Source organism: Nyctereutes procyonoides, unplaced genomic scaffold, assembly GCF_905146905.1.
Source record: "Nyctereutes procyonoides isolate TBG_1078 unplaced genomic scaffold, NYPRO_anot_genome, whole genome shotgun sequence".
In the NCBI taxonomy this organism is placed as follows: domain Eukaryota; kingdom Metazoa; phylum Chordata; class Mammalia; order Carnivora; family Canidae; genus Nyctereutes; species Nyctereutes procyonoides.
Window position 1 is genome coordinate 23,667,720 of NW_026575030.1, and position 15,381 is coordinate 23,683,100.

The 15,381-nt window shown below is 58.1% G+C and overlaps 1 protein-coding gene across 1 annotated transcript in view; it reads left to right on the plus strand.

Moving 5' to 3' along the window:
* Positions 1 to 14,989, plus strand: part of SEMA5B (semaphorin 5B) — a 118,387-nt gene extending 103,398 nt beyond the window's left edge. The window contains exons 10-22 of the mRNA XM_055315780.1: positions 1,043 to 1,250; positions 1,349 to 1,556; positions 8,424 to 8,541; positions 8,699 to 8,880; positions 9,845 to 9,988; positions 10,149 to 10,296; positions 10,569 to 10,794; positions 11,530 to 11,748; positions 12,163 to 12,333; positions 12,437 to 12,586; positions 12,899 to 12,943; positions 13,248 to 13,453; positions 13,671 to 14,989. Of these exons, the coding sequence (XP_055171755.1) occupies positions 1,043 to 1,250; positions 1,349 to 1,556; positions 8,424 to 8,541; positions 8,699 to 8,880; positions 9,845 to 9,988; positions 10,149 to 10,296; positions 10,569 to 10,794; positions 11,530 to 11,748; positions 12,163 to 12,333; positions 12,437 to 12,586; positions 12,899 to 12,943; positions 13,248 to 13,453; positions 13,671 to 13,829 (2,184 nt within the window). The 3' untranslated portion in view covers positions 13,830 to 14,989. The remainder of the gene's footprint in view (positions 1 to 1,042; positions 1,251 to 1,348; positions 1,557 to 8,423; positions 8,542 to 8,698; positions 8,881 to 9,844; positions 9,989 to 10,148; positions 10,297 to 10,568; positions 10,795 to 11,529; positions 11,749 to 12,162; positions 12,334 to 12,436; positions 12,587 to 12,898; positions 12,944 to 13,247; positions 13,454 to 13,670) is intronic.
* Positions 14,990 to 15,381: the final 392 nt, after the last annotated feature.

Consider the following 15,381-nt stretch of genomic DNA (forward strand, 5'->3'; position numbering starts at 1 on the left):
CCGCACCCATAGGCGGAGACTGCCATAGTTCCCTAAGACGGTGGAGTGAGAAGGGGCTGGGGGGACACAGAGCAATGGAGCATGCTCCGAGCCATCTCTAAATGGGACTTCCCACCTCCAGGGAGACGCGATATAGGGAGCTGGGAGAGCGCTCACAGCTGTCTGGCCAGAATTGCGAGATTTTAGCTGGAGTTTGCTTTCAGTCTACCCAGCCTGGGTGCTGATTCCTGGAGGGTCAGAGTGCCAGGAGTGGTCAAGGCCCAGCCTTGGGTAATCTGAGCATCCCTCGTGCTGTGATGGAGAAGAGGAAAGGGCCATGGGGCAAAGGAAGCTAAGGATGGTTAACTTTCGAATCCACCCAACTTCCTGCCCGCAGGGCAGTACAGAGTTTAGGAAGATCTCAGGCTTTGCGGGGAGATAATCCTGACCCAGATCTAGCCCTCCCTCTGTGTGACCTTGACCTGGGTCAAGTCACCCAACCTCCCGGAGTCTTTTTACCCCTGTCGGGTACTAGAGATAATACTCTCAACCTCTAAGAGAAGCGCAAGGCTTAAATATGCACCCGACACAGTGCCTGGAATGTAGTAAGTGCTCAATAAATGGTAGTTGCCCTCCAGCTTTGGTTTAGGAGGCGTAAGAACTTTGAGCTGGTAGGGACGCAGGAGAGGGAAGGCAGGTTGTGGCCCAGCAAGGGGGAGGAACACCTACGGGGACAGTGTGAAATCCCTGGACACTTGTTAAACACACTCAGATGATTCATTTGTAGATAACCTGGCCCCTTTTCCATCTTCACGTCCCTGGCAGGGACCTCCTCCCCATCTTCCCAGCCTCATGGTCCCTTAGTTCTCAAGGAAGAGACATCTCTCCCTGGAGGGGGTTGCAGGGAACCCAAAGGGGGGGGTGTTGGGGGTGAAGGAGCGGGGATTGGAGAATCAGAACCTGCCGGTGGCCCCCCGGGTTATGAGGCAGGAGAGGGATAGGAGGCTGGCAGCCCGGGGGCTGGGCACGCGTGACACCCCCCTCACCCCCCACCCCGCGGCAGTGCGGCACCCTGCCAGAGGTGGGCCCCAACGAGAACCTGACGGAGCGCAGCCTGCAGGACGCGCAGCGCCTGTTCCTGATGAGCGAGGCTGTGCAGCCCGTGACCCCCGAGCCCTGTGTCACCCAGGACAGCGTGCGCTTCTCACACCTCGTGGTGGACCTTGTGCAGGCCAAGGACACGCTCTACCACGTGCTCTACATCGGCACAGGTGAGCCCTGGCCGCCCAGCCGGGCTGGAGGGGGGGGGTGGAGGTGGAGGGGGGGGTGCGGGCTGGGCCTACGAGGCCACCTTCCTCCGCCCCTGCAGAGTCGGGCACCATCCTGAAGGCCCTGTCCACGACGAGCCGCAGCCTCCGCGGCTGCTACCTGGAGGAGCTGCACGTCCTGCCCCCCGGGCGCCGCGAGCCCCTGCGCAGCCTGCGCATCCTGCACAGCGCCCGCGCGCTCTTCGTGGGGCTGAGCGACGGCGTGCTGCGGGTGCCGCTGGAGAGGTGCGCGGCCTACCGCAGCCAGGGGTGAGCCGGGGCGGGGAGCCGGGGCGGGGGCGGGGGCGGGGGGGAGGTCCCCAAGGTAGAGCCCCTTGGAGGTGGCTCTCAGAGGCAGAGCTCCGGAGCCACCTGGCTGGCATCCTGCATCCTGGCCCAGTCTCCAGTTTGTTTGCCTTTGGACCAGTCACTTTGAACCTCGGGTTCCTCCTCATAAACTATCTGCAGGGTTTTCATAAAGGTTAATTGGGATAGTCTGCATGAACCACTCCTCATTGCCTGGGGGAGTGTGGGCTTTAGCAGATGAGGGGGGCTGCTGTTAACCCTTTCCTCAACCCCAAAGCTAGGGCCTGTCAGCCTTCTCTACCTTTCTTGATTTTTTTTTTTAAGATTTTATTTATTTATTCATGAGAGACACACAGAGGGAGAGAGGCAGAGACACAGGCAGAGGGAGAAGCAGGCTCCATGCAGGGAGCCCAACATGGACTCAACCCCAGGTCTCCAGGATCACGCCCTGGGCCAGAGGCGGCGCTAAACCCCTGAGCCACCCGGGCTGCCCTACCTTTCTTGATTTATTCTTCGTCCCCCCCCCCCCGCTTTTTTTTTAAAGATTTATTTATTTATTTATTTATGATATACAGAGAGAGAAAGAGAGAGAGAGAGAGAGAGAGGCAGAGACATGGGACGAGGGAGAAGCAGGCTCCATGCAGGGAGCCCGACGTGGGACTTGATCCTGAGACTCCAGGATCAGGCCCTGGGCTGAAGGTGGCGCTAAACCGCTGAGCCACCCGGGCTGCCCATTCTCGGTCCCTTTAATTCAGAGAAAGGTCTTCATCTTTGAAACCACAGCACTTCCTACCCAGATGTGCAGGGAGATAGGAGACATGCTGTGAGTCAGCACCAGATTTTTGCTTTCCTTCCTTCCTGACTTAGAAGAGGCAGAGAGACCTGGTGTGTGTGTTTGGGAGGGTGGGGGTGGGCGGAGGTGAGGTACCATGTGGAGCTGTTGGTTGTATTTGCTTCCCAACTGCTTCTGAGACCTTAGCTTCAAGTGGCTTCATGAATTTGGCAATACTGGCACTGGCATTTCAGGGGGGAAACAAAAGCCAAATGGAAACGTATCTCAGAATCCTACCATGTGAAGCTCCCCCGAGCTGTGCCCCCTCATTTTTGAGATAATCAAAAGCTGCCTTAGTTGGCATCGCCACAGCCACGTGGGCTTCTGTGGCCTTTGCAACACAGAAGCCTCCTGGCTGTGCCCATCTGTCCTCGAGATTTGAGAAACAAATGGTACCCCTGCTGCTGAGGGTCGCTCTCCAGCCCCTGTGGCGTGTGCTGGGAGCTGCGCAGAGGTCCCGAGGGCAGGGGAGGAGGCTGGATGCTCTGGGTGCGGCAGCCAGGGAGGAAGAAAGGGAGAACAGTGGCCAGACACTCAGGCTCCCCTCAGCCCCACCATGGGGTTCCATCCGCAAAACACCAAACAGTTAGTAAGGCCTACCATGCTCAGAGCACTTTGTAGGACCATTGATGTGAGAGAAAGGAGACAAGATGAAACGGGCCTAGCACACTCACATTTCCCTCAGCACTGTGGATGTCTGGCTGGAGAGACCAACCGTGGCCTGTGGTGGACGTGTGAGGGGGGTATAGCAGGCAGGGCTACCATGACAGAATTGGACACACCTGGGCTTCTCCCTCCGCTCCATCATCTACTAGCTATATGGTCCTTTACCTTTGAAGATCTCTCCTCGGGGGAAAATAAGAGGAAATTGTGATGGAAAAAAATGATACTTAATTTCGGCAGAGCTATTGTAAGGATTGGGAATCATACTCATGAAGCGCCTGCCCTGCAAGTCCTAGGCGGTCGCTAGGGTGGAGAGAAGAGGGGAATAGCTTCTTCTGCATGTAGAGGCCCTGCAGCCTCCTGGGCTCCCTGGAGTCTCCGCACCTGTGACATTGAGTATCGGCAGCACCACTTGGCATGAATCACAGGCTGTCCGCTGACGGCCTTTGCCCCATATCTTGTATTCTTTAACTCTTGTGTTGGTGTGAAACTTTTTAGTGTGTCTTGCTCTTTAGGAGGTTATAAATCCTTGAAGGCAAACCCACTTGAGCAAAACCAAGTACTTTCTATGCTTCAGCAGGGGGTCACGCCCAGCCCAAGGCACAGAGTGGCCTTGCACACATGACTGATCCTTGAGCTGATTGACTCTTTGGCCTGAGAGGACGCTGGTGCAGGAGAAGAGTGGAGAGTGGGACCGAAGCCAGCTGGGAGGGTTTGATCTGAGTCTGTGGCTGTGGGCCCCGAAGTGATCTTTGAGCAGAGGAGTGGAGTGACAGGCAGCGTGAATAGGTGTTTGACAAAGGTCAATCAGACAGTGGTGAGCAGCATTGTTGTCGAGGGGCAGACGGCTGGCCCGGGTGAGCTAGTGTGGCTCCAGGCCAGATAGGAAGTCTGCAGTGGACCCAGAGGAGGAAGATGCCGGGGCATTTCCCCTCTCACACGATGCTGCAGAGAAGGGACAGGGAGGTTGCCTAGCGTGGCCAGGTGGGACAGCAAGGTAGAAAGAGATCAGTTTGGAGTCTGATACTTTCATCTATTTGGATTCCTGAATTGCTATGCAACCGATTGAGACCCTGCTATAAGGCTCCAGGTGGATCTGAAAATGGAAGATCTCATCATTGCAAAGTTAATACAATGACCAGAGCGAGGCCGTGTAGCACCCATCTGTGCTCTCCAGAGTCTATAAGCCAACTGTCACACCGTATCAGAATCTGTGCTGTTGTGGGCCGGATTGTCACAGGGTTTTACTGTGTCCTAGGAGACATTTCATGCATTTCCCCCCATTCCTTCCAAAGCTGGCAGGAGGATGAGGGTGGACTAGCAGAGACCTTTTCAGCGCCTCCCGCCGCCCCACCCCACCCTGCCCAGAATCCAGGGGGCTGTCTCCAGCCCCCTCCTTTTGCTTAGGCAAATCTCAGCCCCGTGGGGGCATAACCAAGACTCTGTCCTGGCCAGAGAGAGAGACCAGGGCTCACGAGAGGTGGGGCAGAGGGAATGAGCTGCTGACTGGCTCTACCAAGCCAGTGTTTTATGCATGAACCTCCCCCTTCCTCCTCCTGGCATGCCTTTCATGCTGCACTGGAGGGGGCGTGGGGGTGTCTACACCAGCTCCCTCAGGAGGGTGGCTCCGAGAATCTCCACCCAAACTCCGTCCCTGAAAGGAAATCTGGGTCTTCCTCCACTGCCACCTTAAGGAATGGCCCCTCGCGCCCACGCTCCACCTTGGACAGCTCCCGTTGCGCGACTCTGGCTCTGGCGCTCGAATCCTCCTGCTTTCACCTTCACCATCCATCTCTGTCCTGCCTCCCAGCCCAAGGAAGGACCTGTTCCCTTTTGTAATGGCTGCTTGAGACACTGCAATAAAAAAGACATGGTGATATATTATTGGCCTAATGGCTGCTCTTATGAAAGGAACCCTCAGCAGCTCCCCATTCTTACAGTCAGACACACTTTAATGCTCTCCTTGGAGCTTTCATTTTCTTAAGAACATTCCCTACTCCGTAAGCTTTGGAGCGGTCTTTGGCCCAAAACAGCGAATGTGGATGAGAAGAGACTCCAGGGGAGTCGTGCAAGCCGCTTCGGGCAGCCAGGGCCAGAGGAGGGCAGGGCAGGGGGAGAATCTAGTCTCTTTCTCATCTGGAAGAACTGGGAACAAGCTGAGAGGATGAGGGAGACGGAGTGGGGGTGCTGGGGCCAGCATCCACCCTGTGTTTTTCTTTTCTTCCTTCCTTTCTTCTCCTGTCATGGGTTGGGAAGACAAGGGACTTCATCTCTTGGCTTGAGAACCCTGACTGTGGCCGTAGAACAGAAATGCTCAATCATGCTCTTCTTTAGGATCACCTACAGAGTGTTTAAAAGGTTCCAGTGACTGGGCCTACTTTGGTCCAGAAGACCAGATATAAGTGTTTTTTGTTGTTGTTGTTTGTTTGTTTGTTTGCTGAAGCTTCTCAAAACATCACGAGGAGATTCTAATTTGTAGCCAAAACTGGGAACCATTTTTCTGGAACTGGTTAGACCCTAGATGAAAGGAGTAGCATGAGACAAATTACATTCCTCCAGAATCTTCTGCTCGTATCTTGTATAAAACTGTTTCACATTTTCTGCTCTTAACCATTTTATCTACTGGCAGGCTTGTTTTTGATGAATAGAATTTTATTTACTATTATCATTAATCGCTAGTCATGGCTCTCTTTCATTTAATTCATGTTGCTTATAAAATGCCGTATCAGCCACTTCGGGAGTTTGCTTCTCAGGAGTGGGCTTCATTGACTTGTGATTGGCTGCATTTGCTAGCAGCAAATTTGGTCCAAATGTCAGCCGGAGAGCAGAATCTCAAAAGCACATGTTGCTGGGACTACTTTGCATATGTACTGTATCTAGTCCCCTGGTGTCTAGTTTGATGCATTCTGCTGGTGAAGCACCCCCACATCAAACCATTGATCCCAAATGAAAAAAATATGAACACACTAACGTTGTACAGCTTACACAAACTGCCCTTGAGTGGATAAAATGGAAACAGATACTTGAGTAACAGATGAGCATTCTGGATTCCCGGGTGGGCCAGTGGGTGCTTACTGGGGTCCAGCAGGGCCCTCACCCATTGAAGCCCCAGCCATCGCATCCCTTACATGAGGTCATGGGCTGCCTGAGCAAGGGGCAGCATTGTCTGCTTCAGCCTCCTCTGGCAACACGGGGAAGCCCCACCCTCTTCTTTGTAAGCTCTCTCATATCACCCCATTTGTCTTGGGAACCTGACATGGTCCATTGAACTCACTGAAAATAAAGAACTCACCTGACAGGAGACTCGCCCTGAGGCTTTGAGAGGAAAGATTCTATCCTGGAAACACCAAAAGGAGCAAACTCTTGACTCTCCCGTGTATTCCTTTAACCCTTGGCATCCTTGGCCCCTTTGGCCAATCGAAAATCCCTCTGCAGAGTCACGTCATGGTGTGGATTCCCTCACCCTCCTTGCAGTCCAGCACCTTCTTTCCCTGAAGCCTTTTCCTCATCCTAACCTCTGATCTCTTACACATTCCCAGTGCTCTCTCTAGACCCTCTCTTGCAGGCCCACTGCTGTGGAGCATCCAGGCTTGGTAAGAGGGGTGGAAGTTGGGAAAAGGAGGCAGAAGGGATACAGGGTATCACCTGGGGTTGGCAGTGGGGTCCCCTGGGCAGAGGGAACTTCCTTCAGGCTCCAGCATCTGATACTCTGCTTAGCAATGAACAGCAAATCCTGATTCCATAATTTCCATACTCTTTTTCTCCTCCTTGAAGTCTTATTAGTAGAGATATAACTGTTTTTAAAAGTATTTATTTGTTTGTTTGTTTGTTTATTTATTTATTTATTTTTAGTGATCTCCAAACCAGTGTGTGGGGCTCAAACTCGTGACCCTGAGATCAAGCATCACACACTCTTCTGACTCCACCAGCCAGGCACCCCCAGAATTAATTTGTTGTTGTTGTTGTTGTTGTCAAAAACTGTAAAGGATATAATGAATGAGTCTGAAGGAGAAAGGGAAGAAAGGAGCCCTACAATATGAGAAGTGGAGGCATTTGGGGCATTCATTGGTATGTGAACCGTACCTTTTCTGGGTTATTACAGATAGACCAGTCCTGAGGCCCGGGAAGGGGGACCTGGGACACATGACCCCTCTCTTAGCAGGCTGAGCTCATCCTCATGATGCTAACGCACTAGACTCTGGTTCCTGCCACTTAGCAGCATAAGCATGTGGAGGCCCCAGGGGACCCTACACTATGCTAGGTGTCCCCTGCCCTTGTGCCCGTGTTTGGAGACATGGGCCTATGTTCACTCAGTGGGTGAAGTCAGACGCAGCCTCCAGCTGGGAGGCAGGAGTGTGGTGGAAGTATCGTGGCCAGGAAATCTGGGTTCAAGCCCCAGCTCTGCCATCTGTAATTTGTGTGATCTGCGGAAAACTCCTCTTCCTTCTCTGTAACTGTTTCTTCCTTCCTACAACAAAAAGGTTGTATTGTGGATCCCAGTTACTCAACTTGGGTCCCATTAGAATTATGTAGGAGCTTTTAAAACCTCCCCATCCCCAGAGAGTTTTATATGGGAGGGGGCAGGTATCAGTACTTTTTAAAAGCTTCTTAAGGGACGCCTGAGTGGCTCAGCGGTTAAAGCGTCTGCTTTGGCTCAGGGCATGATCCCCAGGTCCTGGGTTCAAGTCCCGCATCGAGCTCCCTGCATGGTGCCTGCTTCTCCCTCTTCCTCTGGTTCTTTCTGTCTCTGCCTCTCTAATCTCTTTGTGTCTCTTATGAATAAATACGTAAAATCTTTTAAAAATAATAATAATAAAAAATAGAAGCTTCTTTAGTGATTCTAACGTGCAGCTCGGGTTGAGAACCACTAGGCCAGACCATCTCTAAGAAGGTTCCCATCACGAATGTTTTATGGCTCTATTATCACGGTCTCTGACCGAGAGGCACTACATCTTTGGATTTCTGTTCACTACATCTTCTTCTGTGGCCCTAGATGAGGACTATGGGGCACTCAGGCTTGGGGAAGACAAGGTTAAGTGTGTGGGCTCTGGAAGACAAGGGTTTGAGTCCTCGTTCAGCTCTCCGGGTTTCCTCCATATAACACAGGAATAATATCAGTACCTTCTGCAGTGGATTGTTGCATTAAATTAATTCATGCTTGTAAAGTATTTAAAATGATTACTGGAACACACTAAGTGTTCAGTGAGCTTAGTTCTTACTGTGGAGGGCAATGGGGTGGATAAGGGCGCCAAGAGGGGAGTGGCTAGGTGTGTTCATGGGCTACGAGGGAAGCTGGGAGACCAGCACCCTGGAGTCTCAGGACCTCTGTCCGGCAGGGCGTGCCTAGGGGCCCGGGACCCATACTGCGGCTGGGACGGGAAGCAGCAACGTTGCAGCACACTGGAGGACAGCTCCAACATGAGCCTCTGGACCCAGAACATAACAGCGTGTCCTGTGAGAACCGTTTCATGCCCCCCACCTGGGACCTCTCCACCCGCCCCCCCCCCCGTGATTGAGGCTGTGACTCTCCATCAATATCCCCCATGTCCCCTGGCACCTGGTGCCTTTCCCATCCCTTGCCTTGTGTGACCTGTTTGATGTGTATCTGCAGGTGCGAAATGTGACTCGGGATGGGGGCTTTGGCCAATGGTCACCATGGCAACCATGTGAACACTTAGATGGGGATAATTCCGGCTCTTGCCTTTGTCGGGCCCGAGCCTGTGACTCCCCCCGACCTCGCTGTGGGGGCCGAGACTGCCTGGGGCCAGCCATCCACATCGCCAACTGTTCCAGGTACGTGAGGACACAGGACTTGGATGGTGGCTGCCTTGGACTGGAGCGAGGGTGGAATAGAGCATCCCAGGCAGGTGTCCCTCTGCAGAGGGACAGACGCCACTTCGGGGCTGTGGAGGGGACTGGAGAGGTGGCTAAAACATGAGCCCTGGGTGGGTGGGGGGGGGTTGGAAATTTCCACGCTAGTGAGAGAAGTCTCCGCCTTGCGGGGGCTCTTTACACAAAGAGGGAAGCTGGGCAGGCGCAGGAGTCACAGACCCCAGGCTCAGTAGGCCTCACTATTCCAAACACGAAGGACAGTAGGAGATGGTGGCAAAGGAGGCAGGCCTGGTGCCCGACCCGATGGCCATCCTCTAGAAGGTGCGACCTTGGACTCTCTTAAAATCATTCTATGTGCGTGTATTGATTGAACTGTCACAGCAACCTCGCCGGGTAGGAACACAATCATTATCCTTACTTTGAAGATCAAGAGTATTAGGAGGCACAGAAATCTTCGGGAACGTGCCCAGGCTCACGTTGCCAGGAAGCGGTGGAGCCAAAACTTGAACATGGAGTCAAAGCAGGCTCAGCAGTGAATGGTGCCTGAGGCTGGAGCGAAGCAGGGGTGCTGGAGAACAGGGGGGAGCATGGGTCTGAGTGCAAGCGACCCCCCACCCAGAAGGCTGAACCGCAGGTTGCAGATTGCAAAGGCAACTGGAGCCTTTTCTAGGGAAGGCGTCCTTCTGCCCCGGGAGTAGCTCCACGCGCGTCCTACCTGCACGCCCTCAGCCCGGGCACAGCCTGACCCACCGGGAGAGGTTCTCAACACACGTTTGAGGAAGGAACAAGGAAAAAGGAATAACTAGGTCCGCGGGAGCCGGCCTGCTTAGGAGCCTGCGTCGCTGGCGGCAACAATACAGAAGCCACCGGCCCGATAGGGACGTGCGCTAGGGCTCACGTGTCCCTGTCTCCTGTGACCCCCCAGGAACGGGGCGTGGACCCCGTGGTCCCCGTGGGCCCCGTGCAGCACGTCCTGTGGGATCGGATTCCAGGTCCGCCAGCGAAGCTGCAGCAACCCCACTCCCCGCCACGGAGGCCGCATCTGCGTGGGCAAGAGCCGCGAGGAGCGGTGAGCGCGCCCTGGGTCCGGGTCCGGGTCCGCGTCTCCGGGGGGCGCTGGCGCTGCGGGTGGGGTCCCGGGCTCGCCGGCCCTCCCCCTGCACCCCGCGTCTCTCCTTAGGGAACGGTGCCCACTCCCTAGAGCCATGACTGCCCCCCCTTCCCTTCAGGTTCTGCAACGAGAACGCGCCCTGCCCGGTGCCCATCTTCTGGGCGTCCTGGGGCTCCTGGAGCAAGTGCAGCAGCAACTGTGGGGGCGGCGTGCAGTCGCGGCGGCGGGCCTGCGAGAACGGCAACTCCTGCCCCGGCTGCGGCGTGGTGAGGCCCGGGGGAGGGGCGCGGGGGGCGGCTCTGCAGCCCCAGGTGGGGAGGGCTGGCGGGGGGGGGGTCGGCCCTGCACCCCGAGGTGGGAAGGGCTGGCGGGGGTGAGTGGCCCTGCAGCCTGGAGACGGCTGGTGGGGGGGGTCGGCCCTGCACCCCGAGGTGGGGAGGGCTGGCGGGGGTGGGTGGCCCTGCACCCCGGGGCGGGCCTGCGGGGGGTGGGCCCGCGCCTGCAGGCCGGCCGCCCAGCGCCCGCTCCCCTCCCGAAGGAGTTCAAGACGTGCAACCCCGAGGGCTGCCCCGAAGTGCGGCGCAACACCCCGTGGACGCCGTGGCTGCCGGTGAACGTGACGCAGGGCGGGGCGCGGCAGGAGCAGCGGTTCCGCTTCACGTGCCGCGCGCCGCTGGCCGACCCGCACGGGCTGCAGCTGGGCCGCCGGAGGACCGAGACGCGGAGCTGCCCCGCCGACGGCTCCGGAGCCTGCGACACCGACGGTACCGCCCCCCTTACCGGGGCCCGGGGCGGCGGTGGCGGGGTCCCGGGGCGGTGGCGGGGTGTCCGGGGTGTGGCGGGGTGCCCGGGGCGGTGGCGGGGTCCCCGGGGCGGCGGTGGCGGGGTCCGGGGCGGTGGCGGGGTGTCCGGGGTGTGGCGGGGTGCCCGGGGAGGTGGCGGGGTGTCCGGGGCGGCGGTGGCAGGGTGCCCGGGGCGTGGCGGGGTGCCCGGGGCGGCGGTGGCGGGGTGCCCGGGGCGGTGGCGGGGTCCCTGGGGCGGCGGTGGCGGGGTGCCCGGGGCGTGGAGGGGTCCCCGGGGCGGCGGTGGCGGGGTGCCCGGGGCGGTGGCGGGGTGCCCGGGGCGTGGCGGGGTGTCCGGGGCGGCGGTGGCAGGGTGCCCGGGGCGTGGCGGGGTGCCCGGGGCGGCGGTGGCGGGGTGCCCGGGGCGGTGGCGGGGTCCCTGGGGCGGCGGTGGCGGGGTGCCCGGGGCGTGGAGGGGTCCCCGGGGCGGCGGTGGCGGGGTGTCCGGGGCGGTGGCGGGGTGCCCGGGGCGGCGGTGGCGGGGTGCCCGGGGCGGTGGCGGGGTCCCTGGGGCGGCGGTGGCGGGGTGCCCGGGGCGTGGAGGGGTCCCCGGGGCGGCGGTGGCGGGGTGTCCGGGGCGGTGGCGGGGTGCCCGGGGCGGCGGTGGCGGGGTGCCCGGGGCGTGGCGGGAGCCCGCGCTGACGCGTCTCCCCGCAGCCCTGGTGGAGGACCTCCTGCGCGGCGGCAGCACCTCCCCGCGCTCGCTGAGCGGCGGCTGGGCGGCGTGGGGCGCGTGGTCGTCCTGCTCCCGGGCCTGCGAGCTGGGCTTCCGCGTCCGCAAGCGCACGTGCACGAACCCCGAGCCCCGCAGCGGAGGCCTGCCGTGCAGCGGCGACGCGGCCGAGTACCAGGACTGCAACCCCCAGGCCTGTCCAGGTGACCCGCGCCCGCGGAACCCCGCGGGGGGGGCAGGGGCCACACCTCGTGCCTCCTCTGGTTTGCGACTCGTACAGCGGGCCCTAGAGCAGGTTTGCGCCCTGACCCAGGGGCTCGGCGGCGTCTCCCCCAGCAGGGCCGTTCCGCGTCCTCCGGGCCACTTTTATCCTCCCCTAATGGATTGGCCAGACAAGAAGCTTGATTGGAATGGAGCTGGGCTTTGCTGTTTCCTCTGCAGCCTGCCTTCCCCCCAGTACCCCCAGAGGGGGGGGGCAGCCCTAAGGGTGGGTCGTGGGGTGGTGCCGCCGATGGGGCCAGGCCGGCCCAGGGCAGAGTGGCCCAGCTCGCGCTTGGGCGGAAGACTGCCTTGGGCCCTGCACCTGCAGCCCCGTCACACACCCGGTCCCCTTGCAGTGCGGGGTGCCTGGTCCTGCTGGACCCCATGGTCCCCCTGCTCAGCCTCCTGTGGGGGAGGCCACTACCAACGCACCCGATCCTGCACCAGCCCCGCGCCCTCCCCAGGCGAGGACATCTGTCTGGGTCTGCACACAGAGGAGGCCCTGTGTGCCACACAGGCTTGCCCGGGTAGGGACAACATCTGGCTGGGGCTGGGGAGCACCTTGGATCCCTCTGATCCCCGTCAGGGGGTCCCAGGGTGGCTAAGCTCATGGCAGCCCACGACCCACAGAAGGCTGGTCGCCGTGGTCCGAGTGGAGCGCGTGCACTGAGGAGGGAGCCCAGAGCCGCAGCAGGCACTGTGAAGACCTGGTCCCGGGGCCCAGCACCTGTGCTGGGAATAGCAGCCAGAGCCGCCCCTGTCCCTACAGCGAGATTCCTGGTAGGTCCTTCACACCCACCCTTACTACTCTGTGACCCCAAACTTCCTTCCCCTTCAGAAGAGTCTCATTGGGTCTAGGATGGGAACGGGGGGGGAAGGTGCACGTGCTTTGGGCTCTGGTCCCTTCTTTTCTAGTGAATCCACCGACCCCTCTTAGAGAGAGGGTCTGAGCAGGGACAGAGTGGCATGCAGGCCCCCAGCCCCCATCCCACAGGTCAGTGCTGACCAGGGTCCTACTGGAGATAGACCGAGCCCCGGAGGGACCCTTGTCTCCTCCCTGTCCCAATATCCTTTCTGCTTGTCTTCCCGCAGTGATCCTGCCTGCCTCTAGCATGGAGGAGGCCACCAGCTGTGGAGGTAAGAGGAACCTGCCCCACCTCACGGGCCCTGTCTTTCTACCCCTCCTCCCCAACTAGGAGGCAGTCAGCAAGTCTGTATGCAAGAAGAGTCGCCCACCTCCACACCCTCTGGTGGCTTCCTCTGACCTAAGCCAGGTGTCCTGTGAGAGAAGCCCAGGTGGCAGGCTGCCCAGCCTTCCTGTTGTCGTTGGCTCTGGCCTCAAAGCCCTTTCTTTGTCACAGAGCTTCCCAGTGGGAGGCAGTCAGGAGTCTCTCCTCTTCGCCGTGGCCCTTTCCTTACCACTTGCTTCTGCCTCTCCCAGGCTTCAGTCTCATCCACCTGGTAGCCACAGGTGTCTCCTGCTTCCTGGGCTCTGGGCTGCTAACCTTGGCAGTGTACCTGTCCTGCCAGCACTGCCAGCGCCAGTCCCAGGAATCTACACTCGTCCATCCGGCCACCCCCAACCACCTGCACTACAAGGGCGGGGGCACCCCCAAGAACGAGAAGTACACACCCATGGAGTTCAAGGTGGGAGCCTTCACAGAGGAGCAGGGTGAAGGGTGCGGCGGTTCTGACCCTGAGCAGGGAATAGCTGGGCTGGGCACTTGGAAGGGCACAGTGGTGTTGTGAACTGTCAGCAGCCAGAATGTTTTTTCATCGACTGGTTCCTAATCCCCTTGCCCTGGCTGCCCCCTCTCCCCATCCTTCCCTACGTCTTCCCCTTCGGTCCTTCCTTCTCCCACAGACGCTGAACAAGAATAATCTGATCCCCGATGACAGAGCCAATTTCTACCCGTTGCAGCAGACCAACGTGTACACAACCACCTACTATCCCAGCCCACTGAACAAGCACAGCTTCCGGCCCGAGGCCTCACCTGGACAACGGTGCTTCCCCAACAGCTGATAACACTGTCCCGGGGACTTGGGCTCCTTGCCTCCTTAAGGCCCAGAACAGGTGGAAATGGGACGGTGGAGCCAGCTCGGTTTTCTTGCTGCCTTGCCTACGGGGGTCCCAGCCGACTTCAAAGAGCTCTGGCTGGCGGTGACCATGGGGGAGAGGGCTGGCTTCAGGCTGGCACACGGCTGCAGTTCCAGCTCAGCCCAGGTCTCTCATGGCCTCCTTGTGACCCACGACCGTGCTGATCTCCCCTGCCGTGTCGGCTGTGGACCTACTGGGCACACTAGGAACTGGAGAGCGGAGATGGCAGGACAGCAGGCTCTTAGGTGTGGGTTGGAAGTGATGCTCGTGTGGCCATCATGGGCCGAGGCTGTCTCTCTCTGGCTGGCCCCAGGAAGGACCTGGGCTACACCCCGATGGTCTCTGAGAGAGGAACAAGTCAAATGGCCCCAGAAGCTCCGGATTCTCCGCCCGGGGCTGGGCCTCTGTGGTGCTGTCCCAGTGTGACACGGGGACCAAGGCTGACCCAGGTTGTCCACCTTTGCCCAGCAGTCTGCATTTTTCCCAGGGACATCCCCCTGGTCAGAGGCAGTGAGGGCTGGGGACTGAAGATCGATCTTTGCTAAGAAGCCCTTTAATCTGGGCTGGCACAGGCCTCAGCTTTGCCCTCAGAATGCAGGAAAGGCGTCCAGGAGAAAGGGAGGCAGGAGTCCAGCCTCCGTGCCACTATGGAGACAGACTGTCTTCCAGTTGCTGCTCGGTAGTTACTGGCCGAGACCTGCTTGGGAGTCTCTGCTGGCCCTTCATCTGTTCAGGAACACGTACACACACACACACACACACACACACACACACACACACTCAACATGCTACAGCAACAAAAAGGATGTTGGGCTGTGGCATTAATAATTAAAGATGATATCCAGTCTCCAAATGTAATTCTGTCTTCGTGCATATGTGTGTGGGCTCCTCCTGGCGTGGGCTAGCCAACCAGAGCAATGCTCTGGGTAATAGGTGGTCTTCTCGGGGGAGAGGAAATGATCCACATGGAATTTGACTTTCCCAGAGGGGATCTCTCCACTTGTGAGAATATGCACATACACACATGTTGCTCTAAATCCTTTCTGGAAAAGAGGTTAGGGACAAACAGATTTGTAAGTAGGGGCTCGAGGTACACCAAAGACAACACAGCCTGAGATTTTTTTGCCCGTTCCCTTAACAGCAATTCCAGGCAACAGCTCCAGAGTGGGAATGCGTGAGTACAGCAGGGGAGTATTAATGAGGGTGGTTTTATGAGGTATTTATAAGACTAAATTTAATAAAAGCCAAAACTGACTGAAAATGAATAAACTTGTGAAATGGGAGAAGCCCAATATAGTTTTTGCTGGATTAAGTAAATAACCTCTAAGCCTCAGCCCAAGTCAGAGAGAGAGAGAGGACTTGATGGACATGTTAAATTCAGAGAGCAATTTCTCAGCTTAATTGGCTGGATCAGTTCTCCGAGGGCTCCCAGCAAACTCTTCTTGTAGGTCAGGCTTTAAAGCCTGTGGTCCTAGTG